The sequence below is a fragment of the Peromyscus californicus genome, unplaced genomic scaffold (genome assembly GCF_007827085.1).
Source record: "Peromyscus californicus insignis strain IS unplaced genomic scaffold, ASM782708v3 Scaffold_7__1_contigs__length_154581171, whole genome shotgun sequence".
Taxonomy (NCBI): domain Eukaryota; kingdom Metazoa; phylum Chordata; class Mammalia; order Rodentia; family Cricetidae; genus Peromyscus; species Peromyscus californicus.
The window spans coordinates 48,452,485-48,471,244 of NW_026294595.1; the positions used below are offsets into that span (position 1 = coordinate 48,452,485).

An 18,760-nucleotide genomic window follows, 5' to 3' on the forward strand; every position below is an offset into this window, starting at 1 on the left:
TATGGCACCTGCACACGGGTATTCTCACACACACACACACACACACACACACACACACACACACACACACACACGTATGTATGTATGTCAGGCTTAGTGTCCAGACCTACAACCTTAGCGCTGTGGAGGCTGATGCAGGAGCATCCCGAGTGGACGCCAGCCTGGTCTACAATAGCAGATATAAGAGGGAACAGGACTACAGTATTTAGGGATGTAAATGTGAGCAGTGAAACCACAGAGAAATGGGGAAATGGTTGGCAGGGATGGGGTGGAGGGAGAAGGAGTGGAGAGGGTGGATGGGTAACTTCTGGGGTGTTAGGTGTGTTCTATCTCTTGTCCTGGTCACCACATGAGTGCCATCTGAACATAGGCATGTACATGTTTCTGTGTGTATGTGCACACATATGCTTCATATGCCTGCTGTATATTTCACAAGAAGAAAATATACCCGATGACCAGTAAAAAAACGAGAAGACAGCAGATGGGGCCACCCACACCTACAATCCCAGCACGCGGGAGGGGAGACAAAAGGTTGCCACAGATTCGAAGCTAGCCCGATCTACATAGGGAGTTCCCAGACGCTGAGGTAACAAGAGTGAGTCTCAAAAAAACCAAAGCAAACAAACTAAAAAGACGTTTATCCAAGCCCATTAGTAATTAGAAAAATAAACCACTGTTTATGACCCACCTACGAAACGGGCGATCTCCTGTATACCCTGAGAGAAGGGAAAGTAAGACCTTTGTGAAGAGCAGTGTGGCAAGAGGTATAAAAAATATGAAAGTCAGCTGGGCGGTGGTGGCGCACCCCTTTAATCCCAGCACTCGGGAGGCAGAACCAGGTGGATCTCTGTGAGTTCGAGGCCAGCCTGGGCTACCAAGTGAGTTCCCGGAAAGGTGCAAAGCTACACAGAGAAACCCTGTCTCAAAAAAAAAAAAAAAAAAAAAAAAAAAAACAAACAAAAAACAAAGAGAGAGAGAGAGAGAGAAAGAGAGAGAATGAAAGTCATCTGTTTCGTGAATTAGTACTCTCCTGATGAAATACTAACACAGCAGCTCACGACATGCACACAAAGATGTTCTCCTCACACTCCAGTGTTGTTCATAAAAATGAAATGATTAAAGGCTCCATAATCCACACAGTGAACTACTACGCACCTACTAGAAACAGGATGCATTTTTATAAACCGATGTGGAAAGATCTCAGAGACATAGGAAGAAAAGCAAGCCACAGAATCACCCAGACATTGCATAACTCCGGTTTTAAATATGTACATATGCAGATGTATGGAAAACGGATCACAAATTCGGGCTCTAACCTGTCAGCAAAGAGTGACAGGAAGTGGTGGTTGAAGAGAAGGCAGTGAGGGCACTCTGTCACCTTCCTACACACACATTCATGTAATTTCATATCCAGGACTACTTGTATAGTTCTAACAAGCACAGCAAGAGCGATTATGCTCTATGTTCAGGTCTAAAGAGACGAATCTAGCACATTTAGAAATAGCCTGCTTTCAGTCAAGTGTGGTGGCGCATGCCTTTAGTCCTAGCACTTGGTAGGCAGAGGCAGGAGGATCTCTGTGAGTTCAAGGCCAGCCTGGTCTACAGAGCAAGTTCCAGGGCAGCCAGGACTACACATAGAAATCCTGTCTCAAAAAAAAAAAAAAGAGAAAAGAAAGAAAGAAAGAAAGAAAGAAAGAAAGAAAGAAAGAAAGAAAGAAAGAAAGAAAGAAAGAAAGAAAAGAAAAAAAGGAAGAGAGAAAAAAGGAAGAAAGGCTTTTAAATATCTTTCAAATATTTTTTGTCTCTGGGGCTTCAAGAGAGCTCAGAGTTGTAGATACGGGGCTGTCGGCCACCAGCTGATGAGTGCTGTCTAGGGCACGGGATGACTTGGTCCATCTCCAGGTTCGTCCTTAATCACACATACATCTGTATACATCCTCACATCCTGGTCAATGGCCACAGTTGTGTTTTCCCAGAGCACTTTGCTAAAGTAAGTAAGTCCTGATGTCACCACCGGTCAAGTAACAGCCACAGCAAAGTGTGGCTGAGCTTGGAAGTAACTGTTAATGAGTAAGTGGGCCCCAGGCGAGACCTTCTGAGGGAGTCGTCTCCATCTGAACTCGCTGTGAGGACCTGGACCCACAAGCTCACCACCTAGGAGCTCTCCTCCTTCCCTTCCCTCACTCCAAAGTCCACATTTCCTAAGGTAGGGGGGCACAGACTCAATCCCGAGTCACGGAGAGTCAGCAAATCAGACAAAAGCACCATGACTGAGGAAGGAAACCGACTCGGCGCAGACATTTTGGTGTGCGTTTATTTTTGATTCGTATCATATCACATGGAGGAAAACTTCCGAACTTTACTCTTTCAACATCTTGGCCTTTACCCTGCTGCGCAGGAGGAAAGCAGAACTAAGGGAGCCGAGCTGGAGCCCATCCTGTTTCCACGTGTTTGAGGACACGGGCAGCCACTTCCGGTTGTCGGAAAGCTTGCCCTCTGCTACAAACAACTGGAAACACACGAGCACACGCGAGTCACCAGCTGGTCCTCGGGCATCCACGGGCGTGCACCTTTTCAAAGCATCTCTTACTCAACGCTGTGAGCATCATCTCGCTCCGCCTTCTACGAACAAATACCTTCCTGTTCCAGGATGGGAAACAAACTGAAATCGGATACATTCAACACTAAAGCCTGACTTCTGTAAGTCACCAAGAGGAGGATGGATTTAACTTTAGTACATTTATTCTTACATGATTCTTAATAAAACACTTTCAAAACATTCTGTACAGTTCAAGCCACTCAGAACTGCGTTACATTTCTATAAATGGGATTTGTTGGGATGAGGTGCCAAGGTGTCTCTGTACAAAGATGTACAATATGTACAGTCACTGTAGGTACAAGCTTGCGAAGCAGAGTCTAGAACACGGGATTCATGCCAAGGCTCAGAAAACATTTCAACAGATAAGACTAAAGCTTGGAACTGCACTGCGGTTCTCCCCGGGCGTATGATCACTTTATGAACAATACACGTATAGGTCGCACAGAAAGTGGTTGACCCCAGCGCAGGAGGTACCATGCAGCTGACTGGACACGGTACCGGCCGTTCTCCTGGGCCTCAGTCTGCCGTTGCCACATCACTGAGCTGCCGCTGCCTTGGGCTGAGCCACAGCTACACTAGGAGACTTGAACTTGGGGAGGTAAAGGCCAAACTTGTTTTCAATGCCAGCGAAAGTGGCTGTGGCTAGTCTGTAGCCACCGATGTGATCGGGGTTGGCAGGAGGGAGGTCTGCGATGCGTGACTTCGGTGTTGGGTCTGAGCCCGAAGGTTTGCTGTGGACAGGAAAAAGGAGAGTGGGTTCAGGGCTGGTGAAGGCAGCTGACACTGGGCACGGTCGGCAGCACCCACACACAACCAAGAAGGCTGTCTCAGCTCTCCATGTCACCTCTTCTGCATCTGTCGTGATTTCCAGCCTTCCCACAACATTGCTTTCACATGTCTCATATGGAAGACAAATGGCCCCACCCTCAATGCATGAGCAAGCAGACTCCTGGACTCAGGAGAAAATACACTCAGTTATTAATAGTCTCTGGAAACTGGCTATGTGTGGACTTCTCTCAATTTTCAAACTGTATGCAGGAAACATGCGTGAAATCTATCATAAAGGTATAGAAATTGATTTATAATTTAAAAGCTTCTTAACTAGTGGGCTCTTGAAGCTTCTCACTAGAAAAGAAACAGGTTTAGTTCTGGCTTCTATAGGTTCTTCTCTGAGGGTACAGAAAGGCCAATATCAGCATCTGTACAATGGGATGATACACTGCTGTTCCTGCATCTCTTCTATGTATAGGTCCCCCCAGGACTTGGTTCGACGGCCCATGCCCCAGTGAGGCTGTCGGCAGGAGAGGGGCTCACAGGCTTAAGAGATAAAGACTCCGAGCGGTACTTGGCCCTCTGTCCAACCGCTAATAACTGCTTGCTTGCTTGCTTGCTTTGGATACCGCTTCCCCACAGACTCAACAAGCAATTAATCGCTTCTCTCCCAGGGTAAGCTCTGAGTGCCGAGCTGGGAGCAGCTCAGTTTGGGGCTGACACAGATGACAGACCCACTTCCCTTTGAAGCCCTGTGTGTGAACTAGCCGTGTGAACATCTAGGTAGGAAGTGATGGGGAAGGATGAACTATCATCTTAGGAGTGTGACTCCTGCACGTTGGATTGTTTCTGGGCCATATTAAACAATCCAACTAATAATGACATAATCTCACTTAAAAAAAAAAAGACACTTATTCACATAGCATTTTAATTCGATGCCTCCCTAAAATGGTCCCGAATAGTTGCTGAATACTATCTGCTGAGTCACTCTGATAAGGTCTGACTCTAACATGGAACTTTGAAAACCCACTGCTTTCTATGCCCTGTTTTTTTTTTTTAAAGATTTATTTATTTATTATGTATACAGTATTCTGCCTGCATGTATTCCTGCAGGCCAGAAGAGGGCACCAGATCTCATTACCGATGGTTGTGAGCCACCATGTGGTTGCTGGGAATTGAACTCAGGACCTCTGGAAGAGCAGCCAGTGCTCTTAACCTTTGAGCCATCTCTCCAGCCCCTATGCCCTGGTTTTAAAGGACTCTGTTGCCTCCATTTTCTCGGCATTTCCAAAGAGCACAGGTTTGGGTCTTTATCAGGGGAAGTAGATGCACTCACAGGCCTCCAAAGTCAATGTAAAACCACCGCTGCAGAAGTTCATAGGTGACCAGAGTGACTCCAAACTGAGGGGAGGACCGGAACACACGAGCTAGAAAAGACAGACAGGGAGGGGAGGCTTAACACCTGATGGCTGTGGCAAGGCTACTGTGGAGTGACGGGGGCAGGACATGAAAGCCGGACAGCCACTCTGGAGGACCCCCCCCCCCCCCCCCCCCCCCCCCCCCCCGCGCCCCCACCCAGCATCTACCTGCGGTCCCTTTCCAGAATGCTGATGGCCCTTCTTCCCGGAGAATCTTCCGGAAACAGTCAATGACCCCGCTATATGTTGTCTGGCCAGCCCGCGCGGCCACCTGCAGTCTTGTCTTGATCACATCAGCAGGGGTCACCAGAGAAGCAGCAGGCACACCTTTGAGGAGAAAGCCACATTTCATTCATCCTAAGGGTGTCATACATGGTGGTGATATTTTGTTTGTGCCCTAACAAATAAAGCTTGCCTGGAGATCGGAGAAGCAGCACAGGCAGCCACTGGAATTTACCTCTAGGAATCCTCAGACTGAAAGGGCCGAACTCCTGTCTCCTCCTGCCTTATAGTCTTCTATCCACCCGGCCAGGTCACCTCCTGTCGCCACCTCCCTAGTGCTGGGATTAAAGGTGTGGTGTGCCTCCCAAGTACTGAGATTAAAGGGGTGTGCCACGACTACCTGGCCTCTGCAGTTAACTAGTGGCTAGCTCCACACTCTGATTTCCAGGCAAGCTTTATTTGTTAGGGCACAAACAAATTATCACCACAATACATCCAACAAGACGATCCACAACTGTAACCCTGAGGGGAACCGAAAGCTCCGTAAACAGACACCCAGACACAAGAAGAAAGAGGAGCGTTGACGAGCCTGCTAGTTGCTTCAGCAGAATCAGGGAGAAAATGTTTTGTTTTTCTTTCTGAATATAGGAAATCTCTTTTTTTTTTGGTTTTTTCGAGACAGGGTTTCTCTGTGTAGCTTTGCGCCTTTTCTGGTACTCGCTTTGGAGACCAGGCTGGCCTCGAACTCACAGAGATCCGCCTGGCTCTGCCTCCCGAGTGCTGGGATTAAAGGCGTGCGCCACCACCGCCCGGCAGGAAATCTCTCTTGATTGCACCATCCCAAAGAACGATGAAAGAGAGAGAAATGTAATGATTGGGACAGGACAATTCCCATGTTCCCTTTCCAGTTTCAACTACTTTCACATTTTTCCCTCTTTAAATAAGACCAAAGTATTTTCCTGTATAATGTATGAGATGACACTGATGTAAGGAGCCACAGAATGTATGTGGCACCAAACCGTACTGGTCTTGGCTGATTCTTGCCAACCACACACTATAGGGGTGAGTGTCAAAAGCATCAAGCACTGGCCAGTTTGAGGTGCCAAGAGAGAGGTGACTAATCCTCCCTTCAGCTCTGCTCACGTGACAGAAGTCATTACAACTTGAGTGAAAGCGGGTCAGGCATCTGGTTAAAGAGCAGCAGGGGACCGAGCATCTAAAGGCCACTCTTCTTCCCCTGTGCCTCAGCTCCCTGGGGTCACCTGAGATGCCAGCAGCAGCAGCAGGACATAGAAGATGCATTTCTCAAGCACAGCTTTTGATCATAAAACAGAACAAACCTTGAAGGAGCAGCATGACCTTCCCCAGGGGGAAGGAATTCAATTTGGCCTAAATATCACGGTCTCATCACTAGGCAAATGGAGCCGGTGGCCCTGAGGGCCTCTGTTTAGAGAATGATGCCAGTACTCCCCTCGGTCCGCTCAGCACCCTATTCAGACAGAAGCAGGTAAATTGCCTGCCTTCTGAGGCGGCCCTCCCGACGCTCTCAGGACCTGCTAGCGAAGCTTGACTGGTAATAATTAGAAAAACTCTCCTCTTTCTGGAAACCCGGCAGATGTCTACAAGCAAGAAGCTGGTTCTGTTGCCCACTGGCAACTGCCTGGCTGTGAGCGAGTAGATGGACTTCCCTGGCTGGTTTTGCTGCTGATTAGGAAACACAAGGAAAAGTTGGAAGGGGAAATGCTTCCCCCTTGGTAACAGTCTGGTGAGTACAGGAACGGAGCTGGGTACTTATGCCAGCCTGATCAGCAGTTCTCATTCCACTAACCAAGATCACCCATGCCAGAGGCCATAGCATGTGCCAGACCCCAGATGAGGGCTCAAAGGCCTGGTGTCTCTTGTTTTCGTTTATTTTTTAAAGCAAGTTGTCCCTTGTCATTGGAAGCAAGAACAATGTAACCATCTCAACACTCTCAGAACCCAGGACTCCTAATCTAAAACACCAAACAGAAGAAGAGGCTAACCGAGCAATTAAGAGGCAAGCTGGGGAGGTGGCTCTGTGGTTAAGAGCACTGGCTGCTCTTCCAGAGGACCTGGGTTTGATTCTCAGCACCCACATGGCAGCTCACAACTGTCGGTAACTCCAGTTCCTGGGGATCTGACGCCCTCTCCTGGCCTCCTCCAGCAACAGGCATGCATGTGCGATACATCCATTAATAAGTTAATCCTCTTTTGCTTTTGGGTTTTTTGAGACAGGGTCTCACTCTGCAGCTCTGGCTATCCTGGAACTAGTCACTATGGAAACCAGGCTGGAGCTCTGCCTGTCCCTGCTTCCCACATGTCAATAAATGCAAAAAAAAAAAAAAAAAAAAAAGACCCAAGCAAGGACCAGAAGCCTAGTCCTGGCCATGCTTAGGTTCTGTGCAGTTTATTACTGGCTGTGTGGAAGGCAGATCTGTGCAGTTCGTTACTGGCTGTGTGGAAGGCAGATCTGTGCAGTTCGTTACTGGCTGTGTGGAAGGCAGATCTGTGCAGTTCGTTACTGGCTGTGTGGAAGGCAGACCTGTGCAGTTCGTTACTGGCTGTGTGGAAGGCAGACCTGTGCAGTTCGTTACTGGCTGTGTGGAAGGCAGACGGGCCTTTTCCTTCCCTTGTCATTTCAGTGTGTGGCTGCATCTAAGGATGCCTGGTTGGTCCCTTCTATTCCAAGTCAGTTCCCTGGTAACTCAAGAGTAAGGACACACACACACACACACACACACACACACACACACACACACACACACACGTTCAAACCCTCCCCTCTGCTCTAAGTCAGGAGCGTCTTGATCCCTCCCTTCCTGACTGCCAAACTCCTCTTTCTGATGGACTCTGTTCTGAGCCTAATCTGCTGTCTTAGACCAGATGAAGATCTTCATGTGATCCATCATCTGTTGCCTTGTCCTGAGCCTCTACTGTTATGCCGGCCACTCGGGGGAAGGCAGAGCCCTCAGAAGCACTCAGCCTACTACAGGGAAGAAAACCAGTTCAAGCAACCATTAGCCAAACTGAACGCTACGGTTAGGAAAACGATGAAAATGGAGTTGAGGGCGGAGGGCAGTCTGCCATGGGGCGCTGCTTTGGTCTGATGAGAGTTGTGGTAGCAGGAAGAGAGAGCCGAGCCCAAACAGGAACACTCCACCCTCCAGGACAAGTACAAGGGCAGGCAGGGCCTGCACATCAGCACTAGGTCAACGGAGCAAGTGATCTGGCAAAGAACTTCTCCACCTCAGTTGGCTGCACCCAAGGTTTCGGGAGCCCAGGAGGCTAAGAACCGTGTTAATGATGAAAGCCCAATTTAGATGGGCAGATCTAATTTGGCTCCAAGTTGCTAAGCTGCATTAAGTTGTTTATCCACATTATGCAAATGTAATTAACTCTCATCAGAATCACAGCACATCCCACAAAGGAGAAAAGGCAGCTATATCCAGCTAAGTCAGATCCCAACAATAACTTCCAGAAATAAAGAGCGAAGTCAGAGACTCTGTACTTCTTAAGAGAATTCTTTGAGTTAAAAAGGTCTGTAGTTACCTGCTATGGCTCCAGCCGCCAGGAGATTGATGCCTCCCACACGTCCGTTCTCATCAGCCAAAAGGAGTTTGCAGTGAGCGTACACAGGAAAATAGATTGCTGAGAAGGGAATGTCTCGGAGGAAACAGGCTTTGGCACCCTGTCACACGTGAGGAAACAGTGCAAAACAGTGTGTAAACAGGGTTTGAATGTCCGCGTGGGAAGCAGACCAGTGACAGGCTGAGATGTGTCCTTCAAACAGCATTAGGAGTGACGTGGGGGGAATTAGGTGGGGGATAGAGGAACAGAGCAAGTATGCATGGCAGAGAGCATACTCTCCTTTCACAGGGAGACTGGGTATGCAGGCTAACCCCAGCAGCACTCGGGCAATGAAGAACTTCCTAGCATTTCTACAAGTGCTAGACTTAGGGTTTGAAAATTTAGTTTGTTTCCTGTTCTGGTATTCACACCAAAGTGCAGTCGGTACAATATTAACTCCAAGGGGAACTCTGCGGCAGGTCTCGGCAACTTGGCAATGTGTAACTGGAACTTTCTGTGCACTAAGCGAGGTAACATCTTAGGATTCATAAGGAGTCTCAAATTCCCAAGGCTGCTTGACTTGTCAGCTTTGCTGGGGATGAGGGTGGGGAGCCTGAGTGGGGATGAGGTGTAAGGGCAAAGAGGAGAGGTATTAGACCGAGATCCCAAAATGAATGGCTTGATTCCCAAGCGTCTCCCCTGCCCCCCAAAAAAACCCAAAAAAATTACCAATCCCACTCAGTTCCAAGCCCTGGGAGTGCCAGGCAGAATGCCAGAGGCAATGGAGAAGGGACTCATTCTAAGAAAAGTAGAGGGAAAACCCCTAAAGTCTTGCCTGTTCACTCCCACATTACACTCAAGACAGCCTGTCCCGGCCATGGAGAGGGTAGTGAACACCTTCCTCAGCATTGCTAGTGACCCATGCCAGCCCAGGCCTGAAGCTTTACCTCACTAGCCAAATGCTACACCCAAGTCCTGGGTTCCCCATGGCTGTCTTTATAACAACAAAAACATCCAAGGACTCTTACAGGATAATACAGACAGAACCAATATTTATACATTCTGCTCTCCAAGGGAATCTCAGCGGACGGCAGAGGGTGGGCGAGAGGAGCAGAGTGGAGGCATTCTGCAAAGACACACATGCCTGGCAGCCGGGCTCCCGAGCACCCTGTGGTGGCATGCCTCTAATCTAGACATTCCTAATTTCTAATTTGCAGTTACAGAGGTAAATTTACACATTTCAGCAGTTATGGATCCATAAATAAATTCAACGCTGCAGAAACACAGTCCCCTATAGAGGTGAAATTTCCGTATTCCCCCTTCTACCAGGGAAAGGAGAGGAAAGAAATACTCTCCTAGTTAGAGGAAAACACTGGCTTCTGCTCCATTACATCTGATCTGTAATGACGGCGGTAAGTGTACCCGCAGGGGAGGAATCTGTTGACTGGCGTTTTGTGAAAGTACAGTAACTGTTGTTGTTTTTTAATGGAATTCATTATTGACAAATCCTCCCACTTAACTTCTTAAAGGCTCAAATCCTGTCCAATTCCTACTATCGGGTTGTTTTGTTTTATTTTTAACCATGGTCAGATGACTAAGACAAGAGAAGGCCCTCTTGGTCTGATAACAGAAGAAAGGATTCAGCCTCAGAGTAGGCACAGTCCTAAACCCACCCAAAGAGTACCGCAGAAACTTCTCAAAGGCCCCGTGGGATGAAGGCCAAGAGCCTGAAGCCCGCTGTTCTATGGAAGAGATGTCCTGCACGCATGAGAGCTAAAAACACAAACGAAAACGGGCACCCTCGTGTGTACATCCCACTGCCTTTACCCGAGGGTACTGGTTTCACTTGGGTTTTCTGATCCCATAGGTCACTCTGCTGGGTAGGAGTGCTTTTCATGTTGGGGATGGGGGTGTCACCTGGCTTCTGAAATCAACCCACCTTGTACAGCCCAAAAAGCCCGAGGTCCTGAAGCACGTTCAGAGCGCTGACTCTGGGCCCTGTGGTGATTTCTCCTGCCACCTGCAGGCGGATCTTCACTATCTCCAGCGGGTTGGTGAAGATGACCTGGGAGCCTCCAGCCTGCAAGCAAGGGAGACAGACAACTCTTCCCCCATCGGAGCTGGACTGGGGTGTCCAGGAAGGAAAAGCCACAGAAGATTCCTTCACTTTACACTAGGGAAGGAGAGGCCCTCATGGTGCTCAGTGTGAGAAGTTCTCATGGAGATGTCCCAAAGATGCCTCATGTCAATCTCTCTTTAGGCTTGTGTTTAGCTGAGGCAAGATCTCACTCAGTCTGTAGCCCAGTAGGCCTGGAACTCACTATGTTGCCCGGTCTCAGCTAGAACTCACAGCAATCCTTCTGCCTCAGCCTGTAGAGTGCTGGGATTATGGATGTGAGCCACCATGGCTGGTGGTTAATTTCGGTTAATTTCTATTTGAAATGTCAAGACCGATTCTCAGAACTGACCTTCAAGGATAACCTCAAGCATATTCAAAACAGCAAAATCAATAAACCCAATTTGGAAAACAAAATGGAATGAAAATATAGGGGGTGGTGGACTCAGGGTAACGGGAATGCTCCACAGAGCACTGTCTTCAGCCTGCTAACTTGAAGGAAAATGAATACAACGTGAGCCCCACACAGGTGTCTTTAGAGTCAGACTCATCTGCTCTGGGTCAATTTCTACACTGTATGTGAGCATGCACAGAGCTCTGAACTTGGCCTAGCAACACCCACACAAAAGGAAGGAATTTGGGAAGGCAAACTTTAGTATCATTTCAAGACAAAACAAGGAAAAAAAATCTTCAAGACAGAGCTGGGAAACAGAACTCTGAGTCACCCAGAGTGCAACACCCTCAGATCAAAGGCGCATTCACACTACCAGTGAGTGACAGATTTGATTTTTAAATAATCAGAGTGTGTTTGCATCTGATATCTGCTAAGCAGTGGAGGGGTGAAAAAAAGAATGTTTAAAATAATTACTACAGCTCCTTTTTGGGTTTCTGTAATATAAAGATGAGCATGTGTGCATGATCACATATCTATAAAAATAAATAAAATATATATTATCTCCCTTCATAAAGCAAAGGAATCTCATTTGTGTGGGTTTGTCTTAAATTGAGGCTGTTTATATTCTATAATCAAAACTATATTCATACAATATTCATAATTGTAATCGTATTCATATAATCATAATCATCACACAGTTGTAACTCAGCCGCAGCGCACATCCCTGTAAAATAAGAAGTGTGCTCCTCGACGGGCACTTTTACAGGTGCCCAAACATGCTATCAGTCCTCCACCCATACTCCTCCACATCTGCCTAAACCTGTCACCCTCCCTGACCCCTTCCAAAGCATAGCAAGGAGGCTCCTAACCACTCTGGGGCCACACGTCAATGCCTCTGGTGTAAATCCTGGCTGACCTTCAACACTCATGACTTTGAACACTACACCGGCCCCAGATTCCTTTTCTCCTCTGGGCAGCTGACTGTCCTGAATGCCCCAGGGAACTAATCCCCTTTTGTCTTGACACAGCACAGATCACTAGCAGGCATGTAGGTCCTCCAACGAGGATGTACTGGTCCGATTTGACATGTGATTTGCCTGTGTTTCTTTCTGTTATAATCTGCTGCACTGCAGGCAGAGAGGAGCTGTTCAATGTTTCAATCTAAGCAAACAATACTTTCAAAAGGATTGCTGGGTAACAAATTACGTTAAAATGATAATCCAAGTAATTACTCCTGTAGCTAGAATTAAAGCCCAAATCAATTGAAAAGTTTACTATATCCCTGAAATTGCTTTTTTAAATAATGGTTGGAAAGACTGTATTTGGGGAAACATACTTTCTATTCTAAATTAAGGCAGATTAAGATAAAAAGAAAAGAACTATACATTTTTATTATAATCCCCCAGATATACCACCACCAGTGAACTGGCCTTTAGGTGCTAAGTGTTAAATACAAATGTTATGTTTAAGAAAATCCCAAGTCCTTTCATGGGTTTTGGTTGGTTGGTTGGTTTGGCTGGTTGGTGTTTTGAGATAGGGTTTCACTGTGTAGCCCTGGCTGTCCTAGAACTCTCTATGTAGACCAGGCTGGCCTCGAAATCAGGGATCTCCCTGCCTCTGCCTCCTGAGTGCTGGGATCAAAGGCGTGCGCCTCCACCTCCAGCTTGTCTTTTCACACTTTACCCACTAGTGAATTACACATCCTGCCCGCCCATCCCCAGCTCCCTTCTCTTGAGATTCTCTTCTCTCATCTGATCCTCTTAGAAATGAGGACCAGTTGACTAAGCTGCGCCCTCCTTCAACACATCTCCAAATCTCTCAGGGTGCAAGCAACAAGCCTTCTTCAGTACAACTGAGGAAAGGAGCCGACCACACACGTTCCACATACAGTCACGTTAACTGCTGTCTGCATTGAAGGTGTGCATGTTAGCACCCACAGGACACCCTGGAGCTGACCACACACGTTCCACATACAGTCACGTTAACTGCTGTCTGTTGTGGAAAATTAGTTAAAGACGTGTTATATTCTTTTGTACTGTGCAATGTTTGCTTAATGATGCAAAGATGTGTTGCATTCTTTTATGTTGCATTTGTTTAACTCTGTGAAGCTGTGTTACTTTGTCTGTCTAAAACGCCTGATGGTCTAATAAAGAGCTGGACGGCCAATAGGTAGGGAGGAGAAAGGATAAGTGGGGCTGGCAGGCTGAGAGAATAAATAGGAGGAGAAATCTGGGAAGAAAGGATGAGAAAGCAAGGAGAGGAGGAGAGGAGGACTCCAGGGACCAGCCACCCAGCTAGACAGCAAGCCACGGAGTAAGAAGTAAAGAAAGATATATAGCAAGATAAAACCCCAGAGGCAAAACATAGATGGGATAATTAGTTAAGAAAAGCTGGCAAGAAACAAGCCAAGCTAAGGCTAGGCATTCATAAAAAAAGAATAAGCCTCCATGTGATTTATTTGGGAGCTGGGTGGTGGGCCCCCAAAGAGCAAAAGAGCAAAAAAACAAACAAACAAAAAAACCAACTACAGTTGTCTGCACTGAAGGTGAGCACCCCTATGACACCCTGGAACACAGAAGTGAACTGCCAATACGGATCTCCCAGCAAGGGAGTGTGACAACCATGAACAGTGACACCACGGCAAGGCACAAAACTAGCAGGTCACTCCTATGTAGTCCCCGGATTTTAAGGAATAAAACTTCTCTATCAGTTCAACAATGCTCGTTCGTGTTTTTGAAATGACTTAGTATTTTTAAGCTTGACAACAGGACTAGGCTCATGTAGGCAAATTATTATCTAGAAACACTGAAACCTTTTAGAAATTATAAGATTGCTATTTAATTTGTCTAGAACTTTAGATGGAGCTAGAAAGGCTTACTGGGTAAGAATGCTTGTGCCGCAAACACGAAGGCGTGAGTTTAAGCGCCCAGCACCTGTATAAAAAGTCAGGGTTGGTCGTACAGCTGGAGTCCGTATAAAAAGTCAGGGTTGGTTGTAGAGCTGGAGTCCGTATAAAAAGTCAGGGTTGGTTGTACAGCTGGAGTCCGTATAAAAAGTCAGGGTTGGTTGTACAGCTGGAGTCCGTATAAAAAGTCAGGGTTGGCCGTACAGCTGGAGTCCCAACACTGTAGCAGGCAGAGACAAGGGGCTCATTGGGGCTAGCTGGTCACCAGTCCAGCTCCAGACTCAGCGAGGGACCCTGTCCTCAGCTGGCCTCCACACACATGTGCAGACACCACAGAGACATATACACACGTGCACATATACAACACCGCACACAAACAACATGTACACAAACACACACACAAAGTCAAACACAGGCTGGATGTAGTGACAAACAAGTTAATGTCAGCTCTCAGGAGGCAGAGGCAGGAAGGTCTCTGTGAGTTCCAGGCCAGCCTGGTCTACAGAGCGAGATCCAGGACAGCCAAGGCTACACACAGAGAAATCCTGTCTCGAAAAAAAAAATGTTTAATTAATTAATTAAATATATATATATATATATTTATATAATGAAACTTTGGGTGTTTATAATACTTCAAAAGAAATATGCCCTGAGAATATGTACTGTCCGTTTTTGGTTTTTTTTTGTTTTTTTTTTTTTCCGAGACAGGGTTTCTCTGTGTAGTTTTGCGCCTTTCCTGGGACTCACTTGGTAGCCCAGGCTGGCCTCGAACTCACAGAGATCCGCCTGGCTCTGCCTCCCGAGTGCTGGGATTAAAGGCGTGCGCCACCACCGCCCGGCGCATTGTCCGTTTTTAAACTCCGTGTTCGACAAGAGGACTCATGTGTAGAATAAGGGCTCCGGCACCACCACTCCCTTTAGCTGGGTGCTTCTTATGCTAGGACCAATTTTTACAATACAGCAAAACAGTTTCCAAAGGGAAAATACTCTGCTTGCAGAAAATACAATTATTTAACACATACAGTTCCCCCAAAATAGTAACTTCTCAGTGGAGGAAATACACCTGTATTTGTGACAACACACAGTCTGTAGTCTTTAATAGTAATGAAATTACACAGAAAAAAAAAAAAAGCAAATGCCCAATAAGAAAACTGTTAATTATATCAGAAAACACTATGATTTGGCTCTTTAAAAGAAATGCCAAATCACTTGTGAACATAAAATATTTGCATTTGGCTTAAATCACTTAGGAACATAAAATATTTGCTATACATTATTTGATTATAATTATGTCAGAATTTACCTAAGATTTTCTAAATCGAATTGTCTTACGATTAAAACATGATTAGCTGCATCCTGCAAAGAGGAAGCGAGCAGCTGGGGGAGAATGCCACCACCCACCCCACTGGAAGTCTCAGCCACAGGAATGCATCAGTGATACTCTGGAACTCAGTTAGCAGAGCTGGCATCTGAAACAGTGGCTGCTTTCCAGACCCCTGCCCAAGTCTGACCATATGCAGAAAAAACACTGATACACATAAAATAAATCGAGTTTGTTAGTTTTTTAAAAAGGAGCTGGGCAGTGGTGGCACATGTCTTTAATCCCAGCACTAGGAAAGCAGAGGCAGATGGACCTCTATGAGGCCAGCCTGGTCTACAGAGTGGGTTCCAGGACAGCCAGGCCTACACAGAGAAACCCTGTCTCAAAAACCAAAAATCAATAAATAAAATAGATTTTAAAAAATAATGTGCAGCTACCTAGATTGAAACTGATTGGTTTGCTACAGAAGATGAAGGCAACTGCTTTGTCCTTTCCTCCATGGGAGGTGGAGCAGCAGGGCACCACTGAGACCCAGCCAGCCATCAGCACCATGAGGAGAATGGTGCCTTGATCTTAGACAGTCCAAAATTGTGAGCAATCCACTTCTGTTGATTGTTGTTACCCAGTCCATGGCATTTTGTTATAGCAGCCAGAATGAGCTAAGTAAAAAATCCCTGTGGACCTATCCTACTTTACATGTTGCTTAAATGTACAATGATGTCTAACTTGTACGCATGTGCACATGTGACCATGTAAGTTGGCAGCATGAAGCTGAGATCATACTGATTCCTGGAAACGGAAGAAAAGGGCTGTTTCCACTGCTCTTTAAGGATGTACAAGACCAGCTTGTAGAGAAAGACAGACTTCAGCTAGACTTCAGTTAGCTATAGCTCTGGGCCTTCAAAACAAAACCGCAAACCAGGGGATGTGAGACGGCTCAGCAGATAAAGGCGCTTGCCGCCAAGCTTGATGATCTAAGTTCAATCCCAGGATCCACATGGTGCAAGGAAAGAAACAACTCCTGGAAGTTGTCCTCTGACTTCCAAGTGTGTGTGCAATAAATAAATTTAATGATAAACTTTAAAATAACTTAAAAATGGTGCCGGGTAGTGGTGGTACACACTTTTAATCCCAACACTCAGGGGGCAGAGGCTGGTGGATCTCTGTGAGTTTGAGGCCAGCCTGGTCTACAGAGTGAGTTCCAGGACAGCCAGGGGTACACAGAGAAACCCTGTCTCAAACAAACAAACAAACAAAAACAAAAACCAAAAAAAAATATAACAAATACAAGAGATCCAGCCAATAAATGGCATATGACCTAAACATCTCACCCCATTCAGAATGGATATCAAATATATAACAGAGGATGCCAGAAGGGATGCAGGGTCAAAGAAATTTCTAAATCCCATGGGACCATGCTACAGTATCAATGAACCTTGAAAACATGCTATGGGAAAGAAGCCAGACTCCAAAGGTTATATGCCATGTGGTTACATTTACAGGAAATATTCAGAAGTGGTGTCTATGGAAGAGTTTATTAATGGCTGCCTAGGATGTGAGGGTGAAGTGAGAAGATGGAAAAGTGATAGTTAACGTGTGTGTGTGTGTGTGTTTGTGTGTGTGTGTGTGTGTGGGTTGGTGAGGACAGGGATGAAATGTTCCAGCATTGATTGTGATGCTGGCTGCATATACTCTGTGAATATCCTAAAAGCTACTGAACTGGATACACTGGGCATTAGAGAGTGACTTGGGCATCAGTAAAGCTACTCTCTTCCTAGGGTGAGGGGCACAGCTCTGGTAAAGCATACGCTCTACATGCATAAGACCCTGAGTTTGATCCCCAACATCAACCATGACATCTGCCTGAAAGACACAGCAGGTGCATAGTAAGAAGAAAAGGGAACAGAGGAAATAAAGGCCAGACTCGTCTTCCAAATGTGAGACACTGTGGACTTGGAGATCGACATGGTTTGAATTTCATCCTTGCCAGATGTCGCATATGGGACCACAGTGGGGGGGTTTGAGTCAACTCTTCAAGCTATGCAACATAGGTTTTTGGTTTTGTTTTGGTTGGTTGGTTTTTTGTTTTATTTTGTTTTTTTGTCGTTGTTTGTTTTTTTGTTTTTGTATGTAGCACATACCATATATCTTTTTATTTTGTGTGACAGGGTCTTACACTGTAACCCTGGGTACGCTTGAACTAGAAGTCATCCTCTTGCCTCTGCTTCCTGAGAGCTGGGATTGGTGTGAGCCACCATACCTAGCCTTACCACACACACTTGACTACAGTGAGCTAGCAAGGCGGCTCAGTGGGTAAGGGAGCTTGCAGGCAAGCCTGTCAACCTGACTGCTCTCCCTGAGACCTACAGGGTAGAAGGAGAGAACTGACTCTGGCAAGTTGTCCTCTGTTCTCTGCACGCACGCGCGTGTGTGTACACACACACACACACATGCACTCACACACACTCATACACATGCATACTCATACACACACATGCATGCACTCACACACACTCATACACATGCATACTCACACACATGTGCACACACACAAGCATACATACACTAAATGTAATTAAACAAACTTAGGTTAAACTGGTCACAGTACCAGGAGGGCTATGGTAGAGTCCAGCTTCCTCACTTTGGGTTTTGGGTTGGAACCCTTACATAACACACACACACACACACACACACACACACACACACCCTGATTAAAAACACAAATATTCAAGTTAGATGCAGTGAGTCACACCTTTAATCCCAGCACTCAGAGGGAGAGGCAGGTGGATCTCTAGGAGTGGAAGCCAGCCTGGGCTGTATGGTGAGACCCTATCTCAAAACAAAAACAAAGAAAACTCACCAGCAGAACATATACCTGCAGATCTGAGATGTTTACCCTAGTCTCATGGCAACTGTATTCCTTCCTGGCTACAAGAAACTAGTCCTGGGCGCTCACTCATCCCTTTGCTGGGAAGAGCTTCTGGCTCAGTTAGATCTGTCCTTCCTGAGTAACTGAGGCACTGTTTTAAAACTGGGTAGCTGGGGGAAGAGCAGCTGTGAATCACTTGGGGTGACGGTAACAACAGCACTCAGCTAAACACCCTGAGGGACACACACATTTATCTGATCACTACCACAGAGGCAGGGACTCCAGATCAGGCCCCTGCGAAACCGCTTTCCACACTGTTGACTGGCCTCATTCAGGATCACCCTCTACCCGGAGGGGCATGCTGGGCCACAAACAGAGGCTTGTCTCTCAGACTCTATTCTCTGGTGTAGTTTACTGACTTTGGAGAGAAGTGGTGGGCTGTAGAAAACCATTTTCTACTGAACCATCAGTAGAAAAATCAATGTGAGTGATGTGTGCCTGTAATCCCACCACTCAGGAAGCTAAAGAAGAAGCATCATGAGTTTAAGGCCAGCCTG

The 18,760-nt window shown here is 46.5% G+C and overlaps 1 protein-coding gene across 3 annotated transcripts in view; it reads right to left on the bottom strand.

Annotated features, from left to right (window-relative positions):
• Positions 1-2,296: 2,296 nt before the first annotated feature.
• Positions 2,297-18,760, bottom strand: part of Slc25a12 (solute carrier family 25 member 12) — a 189,011-nt gene continuing 172,547 nt past the window's right edge. For all 3 annotated transcript variants that reach the window (XM_052726698.1, XM_052726699.1, XM_052726700.1), the window contains 5 exons: positions 10,538-10,678; positions 8,581-8,719; positions 4,957-5,115; positions 4,707-4,797; positions 2,297-3,330 (listed from right to left, as the gene is read on the bottom strand). In XM_052726698.1, the coding sequence (XP_052582658.1) occupies positions 3,135-3,330; positions 4,707-4,797; positions 4,957-5,115; positions 8,581-8,719; positions 10,538-10,678 (726 nt within the window). In that variant the 3' untranslated portion in view covers positions 2,297-3,134. The remainder of the gene's footprint in view (positions 3,331-4,706; positions 4,798-4,956; positions 5,116-8,580; positions 8,720-10,537; positions 10,679-18,760) is intronic.